The following is a 12612-nucleotide window of genomic DNA, read 5'->3' on the forward strand; positions in this document are numbered from 1 at the left end:
AAACTAAGGATTCTCATTCTAAAGCTAAATACCTGAACCCCCAGGAAGGAGAGAGTGGAGAAGCCTGTTCTCAAGCCCTGGCTCCTAACTTCAGTCCCAATCTAGGAGCCTCTAAAGCCTCCCTGGCCTCCCCCAACAAGGAACTCCTTTAATGCAATAGCCAGGCTCTGGAGGCTCACACCTGTAATCTTGTAATCAGGAGGCTGAGATCTGGAATCATGGTTCCAAGCCAGCCTAGGCAGGAAAGTCCATGAGACTCTTATCTCCAATTAACCACCAGAAAACTCCAAGTAGCACTGTGGCTCAAGTGGTAGATCACTCACCTTGAGCTAAAGAGCTAAAGGAAAGTGTCCAGGCCCAGAGTTCAAGCCCCACAACCAAAAAAAAAAAAAAAAAGATACAATGCAATGACCCATCCCTTCTCTCTTTCCAACTTCTCAGCTCTCTTGGATGAGGGCTGGAGTAAGCTAAACCACCACTTCTTCTCTCCTAAGAGATCTGGAGCACCTGAAGCACTAGTCAGTGAGCAGTTTATTACCCATCAATCTGTCCCCAGCTTCCCAGCATTGGAGCCTGCACACAATCTGGACATCATCTTCACCCCCAGTCAGGTCTGGCACTCAGCTTCAGTCTCTGCCCCATCTCTTCTTCATCTTCCACTTTCTCCCTTCCCTAGCCCTTCAAGGCAGCACCAGACAGGCCTAGAGCCTCAAACCTCAGCTGACAGAGGGAGGCAGAAGCTGGGGAAAGAGAAAACAGAGTTGGCCCAAGATTCCGGAGCCAGTGTGCCAGGAAGGAGGGCACGAGGCAGGGTTGAGGCCAGGGCTACGGTGGCCAGATGTGGTTCACGCAGGAGGCTCTTCTCCAGAAGGAGCAGGAAAACCACTCAGGTCTCGGCCAATGATCTCGCTCACTGCAAATAAAGGGCAGTTGAGAGACTGGGCTAAGGGTAGGTCCTTTCATTTTCTAGAGACCCCAATCGATTCCAGGAAGTCCTCAGTCTAGGACACCTCTGGGCTCCTCTTCCACTAGGCCTCAGTTTTTCCCCTAACTCAGTTTTCCATCTGTGTGGGCTCCTATGCTACCACCCCAGCTGGTTTCTGGTGGCTTGGCAGTATCAGAGAAGTAAGTGACAGCAGAGTCAGATGTAGAAAGGGAGAAAACAGGAAGGTCCTGACCACAGTGACCATGTGGAGGGGAAAGGTAAGACAAGGGAAAATGAACCTCTCTGGGAGCTCAGCAAACCCCACCCCTCTACAAGGTGTAATTCTTGACTCTACAAACTTAGGACACTAGATGCATTGACACTGAAAGTACTTCTAGCTCTGAGATTTGGTGGTTTGGGGCAAAGGGCAGAGCTGGGAAAGGCACTCCATGAGCTCTTCCAAATTAACTTACTGGCTTCAGGTGGCCACACACACCAAGAACTTGTTCCTGGGCCCCTATAACTGGCTTGAGGATCAAGGATGCCCAATCTGAGAAGTTAAGCTCCACCACCAGCAAACAGGCTGAGCAATCTCACACCCACTCACACAGGCCCCCAGTCCCACACCCACCTTCCTCCAGCGTGATACCCTGGATAGGGACACTGTCTCGGAAGCTGCTGCTGCTGTAGCCACCTCTGGATTTCTCCCGCTCTGGAGCCTCCTCTCCAGGGCCATAGCCTGGCCCAACCTCATTGTACCCCTCAGCAGGTAGAGGATGAACACTACTTTGGGGAGGGAAGGGGACTTCAATTGGTGGGGAAGAAGGAAGTGGCGGCCGGAAGGGGGCTGGAGGAGGGAATGGAAGCCCCATGGGAAAAGAGGAGCCCCGTCCTCCATATAAATCATTAGGGAAGGGGCGGGGAAGGAAGGAGATGGGAGGTGGGCGGCCACGGCCTCCCGTCTCAGGGAACATCCGCAGGCCTGGTCTATAAGATGGTGGGGGTCCTGTTTGGGGATACAGAGGGGGTGTGCCATAGCCGAAGCCATCTGACAGGTAAGGAGTCTCATAAGCAGGGTCTTCATGGGGATAGGAGGGGTATGGGGGCCTCGGTGGTGAGAAGTCCATATCAGAGCCAAATTGGGGGCCAGGTGCTGAAGGGAAACCCGGAAGAGTTGAGACTGGTAGGGGCTCCTCCTTGAAGATCACTAGGAAGTTGGAGAACAACACAATGGTTAGAATCTAGCAACATCCCATAACTCTATACACATACATCTCCAACCATCAACATCCCTCATCTCTCACAATGGGCTACTGCATCTCTCTGCTCCCATATCCTTTCACCCCACAATGGGCTGTCATAAAGCGCACCAGGCAGAAACTTGAAACTCTGGGTAGGACTGCGCTTCCTCCGCCCATTGGAAACATAAAAGTAGACCTGGACTGGTCGGGATACCCGTTTGTTGCTGTACTCAGGGACAGTCAGAGTCAGAGTCACCTGGGGAAGAACAGAGGGTAAGACAAGAAGTCCTCAGGGATCGGAAGCTGGAAGTCCAACCTTTCCAAAGACCCCAAACTTACCTTCTGTTTTGTTTTTTTTTTTCCATTTGCTAAAGAGCAAAGTTTATTCCCTAAAGATGAACCTTGCCTCCAGAGCAGCCAGACCCTTCTAAGAAAGAGGAATCTACTCCCATAGGCAAGGAGATTTGTTTGTGAATCTTCTGACATCCCACCCTTTACCCGCTTTCCTATGCATGGGCTCCTCAGGGACATTGGTACCTCGTTGCTCTGCAGTCGGTTCACTGTGGCCTCCTCCTCCCATTGCAGCTTTCCATCTATACAGAGGGAAGAGAGAGTTCCAGCCCTGTCTCCTGCCCTGGTCCCTGGCTACTTTTCCCTCCTCCTAGAGTCAGATTTTTTTTTTAAGGGGGGCAGTCAGTCATGGAGCTTGAACTCTAGGCCTGGGCCCTGTCCCCCAGCAATTCAGCTCAAGGCTAGTGCTCTACCACTTGAGCCACAGAGCCACTTCTGGTTTTCTGATGGTTTATTGGAGATAAGAGTCTCACGGACTTTTCCTGCCTGGGCTGCCTTTGAACCTCGATCCTCAGCCTCCTGAGTAGCTAGGATTACAGGCATGAGCCACCAGTACCCAGCCAGCATCAGATTGTAAAAGTCCTTGGTAGGTCTGGCACCGAGTCTACTATGTGTTTACCCAATCGTATGGAAAATGTAGGTTTGTTTGTTTGTTTATTGTGCTAGTGCTGGAGCTCAAACTCAGGGTCTGGGAGCTTTTCCTTAGCTATTTCACTTAGGGCTGACATTCTACCACATGAACTACAGCTTCATTTCTGGCTTTTTGGTGGTTCATTGGAGACAAGAGTTTCACTGACATTTCTGCTATGTTGGTTTTGAATAGTGATCCTCAGACCTCATTCATACTACAAAGTAGCTGGAATTACAGGCGTGAGCCACCCTGGCCCAGTAAGGAAGTCTAATGACTTGGAACCTCTGGAGATGTGCAGACAGGGTGCCCAGGGTGCTGCCAAATGTGGGTCTAAGGACTGGGGCTCTTGGTGAGAAGACTGAGGGAGGAGAAAGGCCATAGTTGGGGCTAGCTGGGATCCTCAAGTCCTTCTTTCCTTAACCTCTATAACTCTATCTTAGGAACCTCGCAAGATCCCTCTCTCTCTTTTTCCCCCCAGACTGAGGACCAAACTCAGGGCCTTGCGCTTGGCAGGCAGGCGCTCTTCCGCTGAGCTAAACCCCCAGCCCCTCACAGGATGTCATAATCATATCTGTGCTGCTTATGTCCCACAACTGAGGAAAGGTCCAGGCAAAGCTGCCAGGATGGGAATCACCCCTTTCTTCATATACTTCATTTATCAACATGGGGGTGAGTTCTCTCAAAACCAACTCCTCCTTAATAAACAAGTTGTATATTTCTTACAATTCTTCTTCATTGTCAGTGTTCAAGATAAGGAAACTCCTTACCCATGTAACTGTAACCCCTCTGTATGGTATTTTTATAATATGGGCCTGGGAAGGTGGCTCAGTGGTAGAGTGCTTGCCTCACATGCAGGAGGCCCTGGGTTCGATTCCTCAACACTACACAGGCAGAAAAAAACTAGACATGGCTCTGTGGCTCAAGTAGTAGAGCATTAGCCTTGAGCTGAAGAGCTGAGGGACAGCGCCCAGGCCCAGAGTTCAGGCCCCGTGACCGACAAAAAAATAAAACCAAAAACCAAAAAAACAAATACAATAAAAAACATATAAAAAATATAAGGAAACTGAGGCTCAACTGAACAGTATAAGGAAACTGAGGCTCAACTGAACAGTTCAAAGCTGTTTCTGCCTGCCCTCCTCTCCCTAGGGCCTACTCACCAGGTCCTCTCTCAATGAACACCACCTTGGAGTCTGGCAGGAAGTTGGAGCCAGTCAGCACCAGTTCTTCCCCTCCTCTCACAGAGCAGGCACTAGGGCTGTAAGTCTCCACCTGAGGCAGCTCCTGGGCTGAGCGCTGGGCTGCAGAGCAGGGCAAGAAAGAGGCCTGGCTGAGCTGGGTATGAAGGGGACAACCTCCTCTGCCCCCTGCCCTCCTCAGGATACCTGCCATAGCCCCCAGGGGAGACCTCTGGAGAAGCACACACACAGCGAACCCAGAGTATACCTGAGATCCCTCACACCACTCTCGCTTCTGTGTATGCGTGCCCGTACTAGGGCTTATATTCAGGCCTGGGCACTGTCTCTTAAGCTTTTTGCTCAAGACTGGTACTCTGCCACTTGAGCCACAGCTCTATTTCTGGCATTTTGGTGGTTCATTGGAGATAAGAGTCTCTTGGATATTCCTGCCCAGGCTGACTTTTTTGTATGTTTGTTTTTTGTTTGTTTTTTCTTTTTTCCAGAGCTGAAGACCAAACTCAGGGCCTTGCCCTCGCCAGGCAAGTGCTCTTCCACTGAGCTAAACCTCCAGCCCCTCCAGGCTGGCTTTAAACAGCAATCCTCAGATCTCAGCCTCCTGAGTAGCTAGGAGCCACTGGCAACCTGCACAGGACTACTCTTGAAACATGAATAAACAAGGCAGCCCAGAAAGTTACCCAAACAAGTACACAGGCCAGCCCTGTGCAGCTATGACACACAGTCACTCTGGGCTAGCCCAGGGACAAAGTCTGAGGTAGACATCACCCTTACCACTCCCACATCCATGGTAGAAACGAGGGCTGAGTCCTCTCTGGGAGTACCCAGGACAGACAGGGCATGAGAGGGATACTATGTAAAGGAAACGGGTGACAGAGAAACAGACAAGAGAGTTGCAAGCGATAGAAAGAGGGTCAGAGCCTCTTTGCTCACAGCACTCGATGGGCACGGATGCAGCCTGCACAGAAACGACCTTCCCGCCGCCCTGAGGCACATGTACTCGGAACACCAGCCGCACTCGTGTGTTCTTACGCCCGATGTCTGTCTCACCCTTCCGCAGCTCAATGTCTGAATTCCGAAGCTTCAGGATTCCAGCACAGTCAATGCTGAGGGTACAAAAGGGTGGACAAGCTCCTCTAGGGGAAGCCAGAACAGTAATGCATCCCTAAAGAGGGACGTTCATGCCCTCTATCCAAAGCCCTGAGACCATCTAAGGGCACCGAAGAAGACTATTTTCTAATCCAGAGATAGTCTCTTCAAAGTGCTCCTCAACCATAAAAAGGCCTTTCCAGGATGGCAAGAAGGCTAGAAATTGGTTCTTGGTGATTATGTCCAGTTCTTCTGGGAAGAGGAAGAAGTACGCCTCATTGGTCCTAAATCTTACGTATTGAGGGAATGTTGAACAGAGACTTACTTGGCAGCCATGTTGTTCTCAGGGAGCAAGGTCATCTCCAACACTTTGGTACCACTGACTACAGCTTCATAGCTGGCTGTGGCCACCATCTTGCCTGTGATACGATGTACTTGATAGAAGGCATGAGGCCTCAGGTTCCTTTCATCTGCAGTGCCGATGAACATCTGTAGAGTCAGTGGCTTCTCACTATAACCTAGGAGCTGGCAGAGGGAGACAGAGGCCACCTAACTGAAAGCTTCACTGTTTTATGCTTTATTCACACCTGGATTTTTGGTCCATCAGGAGGTAGGAATGGTAAAAAATAAAAGATATCCTAGAAGGGATGGGGAGGGGTAAGGGAACTGGGTACCAGTTGTGGAGAAAATGTGGCCTGGAATTCAAAGTGTTGTTCTTGGAATAAAGCCTAAATAGGCTGGGCAAAAGAGGAAGAGCTTCCAAGAGACTAAACTAGGCCCAACTCAATATAGAGAAAAACCTAACTCCCAATGACCTTTGATCTCAGCTAAACCCTTCCCCCATATCTGGCAGGCTACCATTTCCAAAGTAGACTGGAGGCTGATGTCCCATGGGATGAGTTGAGAGGGGGTGGAAGGACAAAAGAGTAAAAAGTATATCCGGGTCCTTGAAGTGCATCCCCCCCCCACTGGCCCCAGCTCCAGTCCCTCCCCTCCCCTCCCCAAGGCTGCCTGCAGGGTCAGAGCTGAGAAGGAGTGTGGGAAAGGGCAGTGCCATGGGTCTGTACAGTGAGAGTCCATCTGCAGGGATCTGGGATGGAAGAGGAGAAAGAACATCTGGCCTGCCTTCCATCCCTTACCTTGACAACGGGGTGACCACCAGGAGCAGCTTTGACAGCCCCTCGGCTGCCTTCTGTCTCATAATGGGCCCTGTGGTGAGCTCTAGGCTGCACTTCAATCCTCAGCTCCAGCTGCTCATACTGACTAGGCAGAGGCCAGTCCAGTGGGGGGAGGGCAGAGGTCCTGGGAAGGAGAGAACCAAAATGATCAGCCACAGCTCAGATCCCAGTCAAGACCGCATTGAGTATATGAGGGAAAGAGGAGGGTGCAGGATGGGAGAAAGAATAAAACCACAGCAAACCCCCAAAACCCTATGTGTGGGGTATATAGGAGACAGGACTCCTTAGAGATAGGATGGAGGATGACAACAGCCCTGAGATTCCCTACTTCCCTGAGCACAAGGTTTGGGGTTTGCATAGGGATGCTTCACTTGAGTACAGAAGACCCCAAAGCCCCTTAGATCTGAATGGACATAAGTCAGGACCTCAGATATGAACTCTTTTGTTTTACAAATAAAGAAATGGGTCCAGCAGCCACTGACAGAAGCTAGGACAAGACACTTTCTGCCCCCCCCCCTCCCAGACAGTTCTCTTTCTACTAGCTAGGGATAGAGAGGTAGAGTTCTAGGAGTTAAGGGGTTTCAAATGAGGTGATCTTTCCGAATTATGCTCCTAGATTCCCTCTGCCTGGGATCTTAACTGATAATTATCCCTCACATATTTGACATTATCTAGAAACATTTTTGGTTGTCACAACTAGTGTAAAGGATCCTACAGCATATACAGGATCCCCTAATAGTAGAGGCCAGGGGGGCTGTTAAACCATCCTACAATGTCCAGCTTAGTCCCCCATAATGAATTATCTAGCTCTACAGATCTGTACTGCTCAAGTTGAGAAGCTATGAACTCTAGAGGATACAATAGTTAGGTTTCTTCCTTCTAGAAATTTTTCTGGATGTGGCCAACCAGCCCAGTCTGACATCTCAAGGTTTAGAAATATCAAAATGGGGGGCTGGGCCGGGCGCTGGTGGCTCACGCTTGTAATCCTAGCTACTCAGGAGGCTGAGATCTGAGGATCGTGGTTCAAAGCCAGCCTGGGCAGGAGAGACCGTGAGACTCTGATCTCCAATAAACCACCAGAAAACCGGAAGTGGCGCTGTAGCTCAAGTGGTAGAGCGCTCGCCTTAAGCTGAAGAGCTGAGGGACAGCGCCCAGGCCCAGAGTTCAAGCCCCACAACCGACCAAAAAAAAATGGGGGGCTGGGAAGGTGGCTTAGTGGTAGAGTGCTTGCCTTGCATGCATGAGGCCCTGGGTTCGATTCCTCAGCACCACATAAGCAGAAAAAGCCAGAAGTGGCACTATGGCTCAAGTGTTAGAGTGCTAGCCTTCAGCTGAAGAGCTGAGGGACAGCACCCAGGCCCAGAGTTCAGGGGGGGAGGCGGAGAAAAGAAGAAAGAAGAAAGAAATACTAAAATGGGCAGAATAAGGCTGGGAACATAGTTTAGTGGTAGAGTGAATGTCTTGCATGCATGAAGCACTGGGTTCCATTCCTCAGTACCACATAAACAGAAAAAGCTGGAAGTAGAGCTGTGGCTCAAGTGGTAAGAGTGTTAGCCCTGAGCAAAAGAAGCTCAGGGACAGTACCCAGGCCATGAGTTCAAGCCCCAAGATGGCAAAAAATAAAATAGAAGGGGTAGAAATGCAGGTTTAAATATAAATTTGCGTGTGCATGTGTGTGGTTCTGGGGCTTTGAGGGCCTGGTTTTTGTCCCTGCGTTCTTCAGCTCAAGGCCGGCCCTCTACCACTTGAGCCACAGTACCACTTCCGGTTTTCTGGTGGTTAATTGGAGTTAAGAGTAGCTAGGGTTACAGGTGTAAGCCCCTGGCACCTGGCTTCACTTCCAGCTTTTAAGCTGGTAACTGGTTTTGAGTCTCATGGACTTTTCCTCAGACTGGCTTTGAACAGCAATCCTCAGATCTCAGCCTCCAGAGTTGCTAGGATTCCAGATGTTAACTGCCAGTGCCTAGCTAATGAGTTCTTTGACTTGCAAATACATGCTACGTTATTCAAATTAACAAGTAGGATCTCAAACCACTAGGTTAAGTCCTAGAAAGTAAAGGGGGAAAATTTCATGTAACAATGTAGGGTTAGCATCTGTCTAAAGGATCAGATCCGAAGGCTGAAATTCAGCCCAAATTCTGTACCTACCAAACAATGTGTCAGGACACACCTGCCAGTGTGAGGAAAACTAGAATTCTGCCGTTACCTAAACTGTAGCTGTTGCTCTTCAAATTGCCAGTCTAGAAACGCACATCCCCCCACCCCTTTTTATTTCCAATGTCCTTAAAATCAGGTAGATGGCAGGGGCACTGTGGTTGCACATGCTTTTTTGAAGCATGGAACACATCCTTTGACCCTCCCACTCCCTCGGTGGGATGGTTGGCAAGAGAGGGAATGCAACCCTCACCTAAAGATGGGGCTGTGTCCCCCAATCCGAGCCTTGGACCAAGCCAGGGGAGAAGGCACCGCCAGGTAGTCCATGCCGGCCACTTCCTTCCGGGGACCCCCAGGAGGAGCCCCCGTCTCCTCGGCTCCTGAGGGCAGCTTCCCATTGCATGAGGCAGGCTCCTCGGACCGAGGCAGGGCCACTGCTTGCTCGCTGGAAGTCCGCCGGGTCTTCTGGGGGATACTCTCAGCCGGTGGGGCTCCCACGTAATCAAAGGGACCAGGAGAGACAGGGTCCCGGGCCAGAGGCAACGGCGGTGGTGGTGGTGGCTCTGATCCCTCTTCCCCCAGGCTGCCACGCCGGGACAGGGCTGGGGAGGCCGAAGATGGGGTTCCGGAGCTGGAATAGCGCCTCTTGCCACAGGGAGAGGCTGGCCGCGGAGAGGCTGGGGTGGGCCCAGGAGCGCTGAGGAGTAGCCAGCTATCCTCTGGCCCCCGACCTCCGGGGCTGGGGCCGTACAGGCTCCAGGGATCCTCTGGGGTCCATGGCCTGGGGGAAGCCCGGGGGGAGGGCAGCGGGGAGCCCAGGCCGAAGCGAGAGGCCGCCTCGTTCAGCTCAGACTCCACCTCATCACAGGCGGCGTACAGGGCCGCCTCGTCGGAGGCGTCGGAGAAGAGACTCCACGAGGACAGGCTGCTGCTGCCCGGGCTCGGGCTGAAGAAGGCTCCTCCGCCCTGGCCACCTGCCTCTCGGTAGCCCCCAAAGCCTTCTACTGGGGGGTAGTCTCTAGGCGAGCCGTCCCCCCAGGCGTCAGCGTTGTCCTCCAGCGGGGCCGGAGGGTCAGGCGTGGGAGAGATGGAGGTGATTCGGATGCTGGGACACTCAAGGACTCGGCCGCCCCCAGCGCCCCCAGCACTCTCTCCGGGTCCCCCCAGCCTCACCGACCGGGCAGGCTGGCTCTCCCAGGTGCCCGGCGAGGGCGCGGGGCGGGGCGGTGGAGAGTGCATGCCAGGCCGAGGCGGGGGAGGTCGGGGGATGCCAATAGGGGTAGCACCGTAGGGAGGGGGCTCCCCCAGGGCCAGACGGCAGCATGGCGGGGCATCCTCGGAGTCCAGTTCTGTCGAAATGGGAAGGAGGAAAGAGAGACCCGGTGAGAGGTATAGGTTCTCCCCAAGTTCTGCCAGATGCAGCTAGAAGGGGTCTCTGAGAAGCCCTTCAGACAGACAGACAGACACATACACACACATACGCGCGCGCGCGCACGCACAGCCAAGTTGGACGGCAGAGGATGGAAAAGAGAGGAGCTGGCGTGCCAAGCCTTTCTCGGCGGGCAGACCCTCACACTCTGAGCCCCTGGCCCAGGGACCCAGGGTACAGAAGAGGCGGGTCCCTAGATGAGGGAGGTGGGTAGGAAGGGCTGGAGCCAGGCCTGCAGGCGTGTTTGGCGAGGCTCTGGGCTGGGCTGGGGGCGACTCACACACATGAACCCAATTAGTAGCGGTTCTCAAACCCCCAAATGGAGCTGGCAGGAACCCCGGTCACCATCGCAACCGTGGCGGGATGGGGTGCCAGGGAAGGGGAGGGGGAAGGAGGCATGGCTGTGGTGACGAGGGGAATTGGCTCCTCCCTCGCTCCCCCAATCTGGGGGCGGAGGTGCAGCCAAGGGGGGTGATGCGTGCAGGGCCCAGCGTGGGAGGGGGGCAGCGGGCAGCACGGATTCCGTGCGAGAGGCAGCCGCCGCCCCCGGCTCGATCCCCGCCATCTGCCTCTCATTGTGGCCAGACGGGGGAGGGGGAGGGGCGCCCCAGCGCGGCCTGTGAGCACCCCCCAGCACCGGGAGTCCCGTCGGCTAGACCAGGACTCCATCCGCCAGGGACCAGTTCCAGAGCCAAACTACCCCCCTCCCCTGGCGGCACCCCGGCTCTTGGGGCCACGGTTCCCACCCCCCCCACACACCCCACCGCCCATCCCAGTGATAGGCGGCCGTGCCGGAGGCGGCGCGCGGCCAACGGCACCCCCACCCCCACCCGAGTCACGACCTAAAAAGGAAAAAGCGGTGCCACGGCCCCCGCCTCACTTCTGTAGACTAGCTTCTGCCCCGACACCCCTCAACTTCTGATCCCCCCCACTTCCCCTGACTAGCTGTCCTGAAATCTCTAGACTCTGCATCCCCACTGACCACCAGACCCCTTCCCAGTCCCGCACTAACCTTCCCCAGACCCCCCGGCGCCCAGTGGGGGGGCCTCCTTTTCCTCCCCGAACACCAGCTTAAATTCCAGCTCCTCATCCTCGCAGCTCGCTGCCCCCATGGATCCGGCCAGACCCCCAGGTCGCGCCCTGGGTGGGAGGGGGGCGCTCAGGAGGCTGCTGTGTCTTCACGCACACGGCTCCCTCCCTCCCCTTTTCTCAGAGCCCCCTCCTCCGTCGCTGCCGCCTCCTTCCGGATGCCCCCTCGTTATTATAGAAACTTTTCCAAACTTTTTCCCCCTAAACTTCTTCAAAGCGGGCCCCCCCCCCCCAGCTACCCACTGATTGGCTACCCAGGATGCTCCGGCCCCTCCTCCGGGGATGAGATGGGAAAACCACGCGCCCCCAGTCCTCCCCCACCCTCCCGCCCTCAATCCTCTCTCCAGTTCCTCCTCCCTCTCAAAAAAAAAAAAAACTGAATTGAAAAATGGTCCCTTCCAGCGTGCTCCGACCCCACGGAGGCCTACGGGCCCGCAGTGGTGACACGCTTCCCACCGGGAGCCCAGCCCCCCACCTCCCTCAATCTCGGTTGGGGGGCTTTGGGTCCTGGCGCCTTAAATCGGCCATAGTCTGGGCACTCCGTGTAGAGGGTCCTCGGAAAACCTAAGGCTTCTGTCGCCAGCATCTGGCAAGGAAGGACCACCTCTCCACCCCCTTTTCCTTCAAGCCTGCAGCCAGACGGGCTCTGGGGGTACAGAGGCTCTAGGCTGCTGAGGGCACGGCACGCTGCCAGAAGACCCTTCTGGAAGCCTTTGCCCTCTCCAGTCAGCAGCTCCACACACCATCCCTCCGCATCCCCAGAAGATGAAGCACTTTTAGCAGGCCTAAGAGCCTCTCGGAATGGTCAGTGACTTGTCAGGAGAGTCCAGCAGGCGTTGGGAACCATTCAAAGGCCCACAACCCGGATACGTGAAGATCCAGGCCGGGATTTGTCGATACCCTTGTCCCAACCACCCAGAGAGGCCATTAATTAGCCTCCTAGAGAAGTCGGCCCCCTCCTCCTCCTCCCTGGAACTGTAGTTTGGAACGAATCTCGAGTCCGCTGGCCTCTGGCTATGTTTCTCCGAAAACTCCTGGCCAGGTTGAGTGGGGGACCCTGGGCCTTCAAACCTGGTGGGCCCTAGAACTAGACACCTGTCACCTGGGCAGGGAGGGAAAGACCCGGACTGGAGTTTCCAGGAAGACCAGGCCGAGGGGGGGGGTGCGGGGGGACGTTCCCGTTGTGTGAGAGGGCGTGGCGTGAGAATTCGGTGTCTCCAGACTGTCGATGATGATGATGGGGGGGGGGGGAGGCTACCATTCTCCTCCCTCCACGCTTGCACCCCCAAGCTTTAGACTTCTCTCGGAGGCCGCACCAAGCTCGAGTTTCCAAAT

General features: G+C 54.3%; 1 protein-coding gene across 1 annotated transcript; it reads right to left on the reverse strand.

Annotated features, from left to right (window-relative positions):
* Window positions 1–513: 513 nt before the first annotated feature.
* Window positions 514–11543, reverse strand: Nfatc4 (nuclear factor of activated T cells 4). Its single transcript, XM_042686414.1, has 10 exons — window positions 11201–11543; window positions 9013–10108; window positions 6567–6729; window positions 5753–5952; window positions 5272–5444; window positions 4306–4446; window positions 2704–2759; window positions 2296–2422; window positions 1557–2132; window positions 514–913 (listed from the first exon to the last, which is right to left on the reverse strand). Exons 1-10 carry the CDS (start codon window positions 11298–11300, stop codon window positions 846–848), a joined length of 2700 nt encoding a protein of 899 aa, XP_042542348.1. The 5' UTR covers window positions 11301–11543; the 3' UTR covers window positions 514–845.
* Between the last annotated feature and the right edge of the window lie 1069 nt (window positions 11544–12612).

Source organism: Dipodomys spectabilis, unplaced genomic scaffold (genome assembly GCF_019054845.1).
Source record: "Dipodomys spectabilis isolate Male_0828 unplaced genomic scaffold, ASM1905484v1 ptg000097l, whole genome shotgun sequence".
NCBI classification, from domain to species: Eukaryota; Metazoa; Chordata; class Mammalia; order Rodentia; family Heteromyidae; genus Dipodomys; species Dipodomys spectabilis.

What these genes read in the sequence shown, in the direction of transcription:
- Nfatc4 (XM_042686414.1), bottom strand. Translation starts at nt 11,300, where the DNA reads ATGGGGGCAGCGAGCTGCGAGGATGAGGAGCTGGAATTTAAGCTGGTG. An exon ending in GTTCATTGAGAGAGGACCTG is followed by an intron (nt 2,760 to 4,305) that starts GTGAGTAGGCCC and finishes CCCTCTGTATAG; the next exon opens with ATGGAAAGCTGCAATGGGAG. An exon ending in GGGTATCACGCTGGAGGAAG is followed by an intron (nt 914 to 1,556) that starts GTGGGTGTGGGA and finishes CTTTATTTGCAG; the next exon opens with TGAGCGAGATCATTGGCCGA.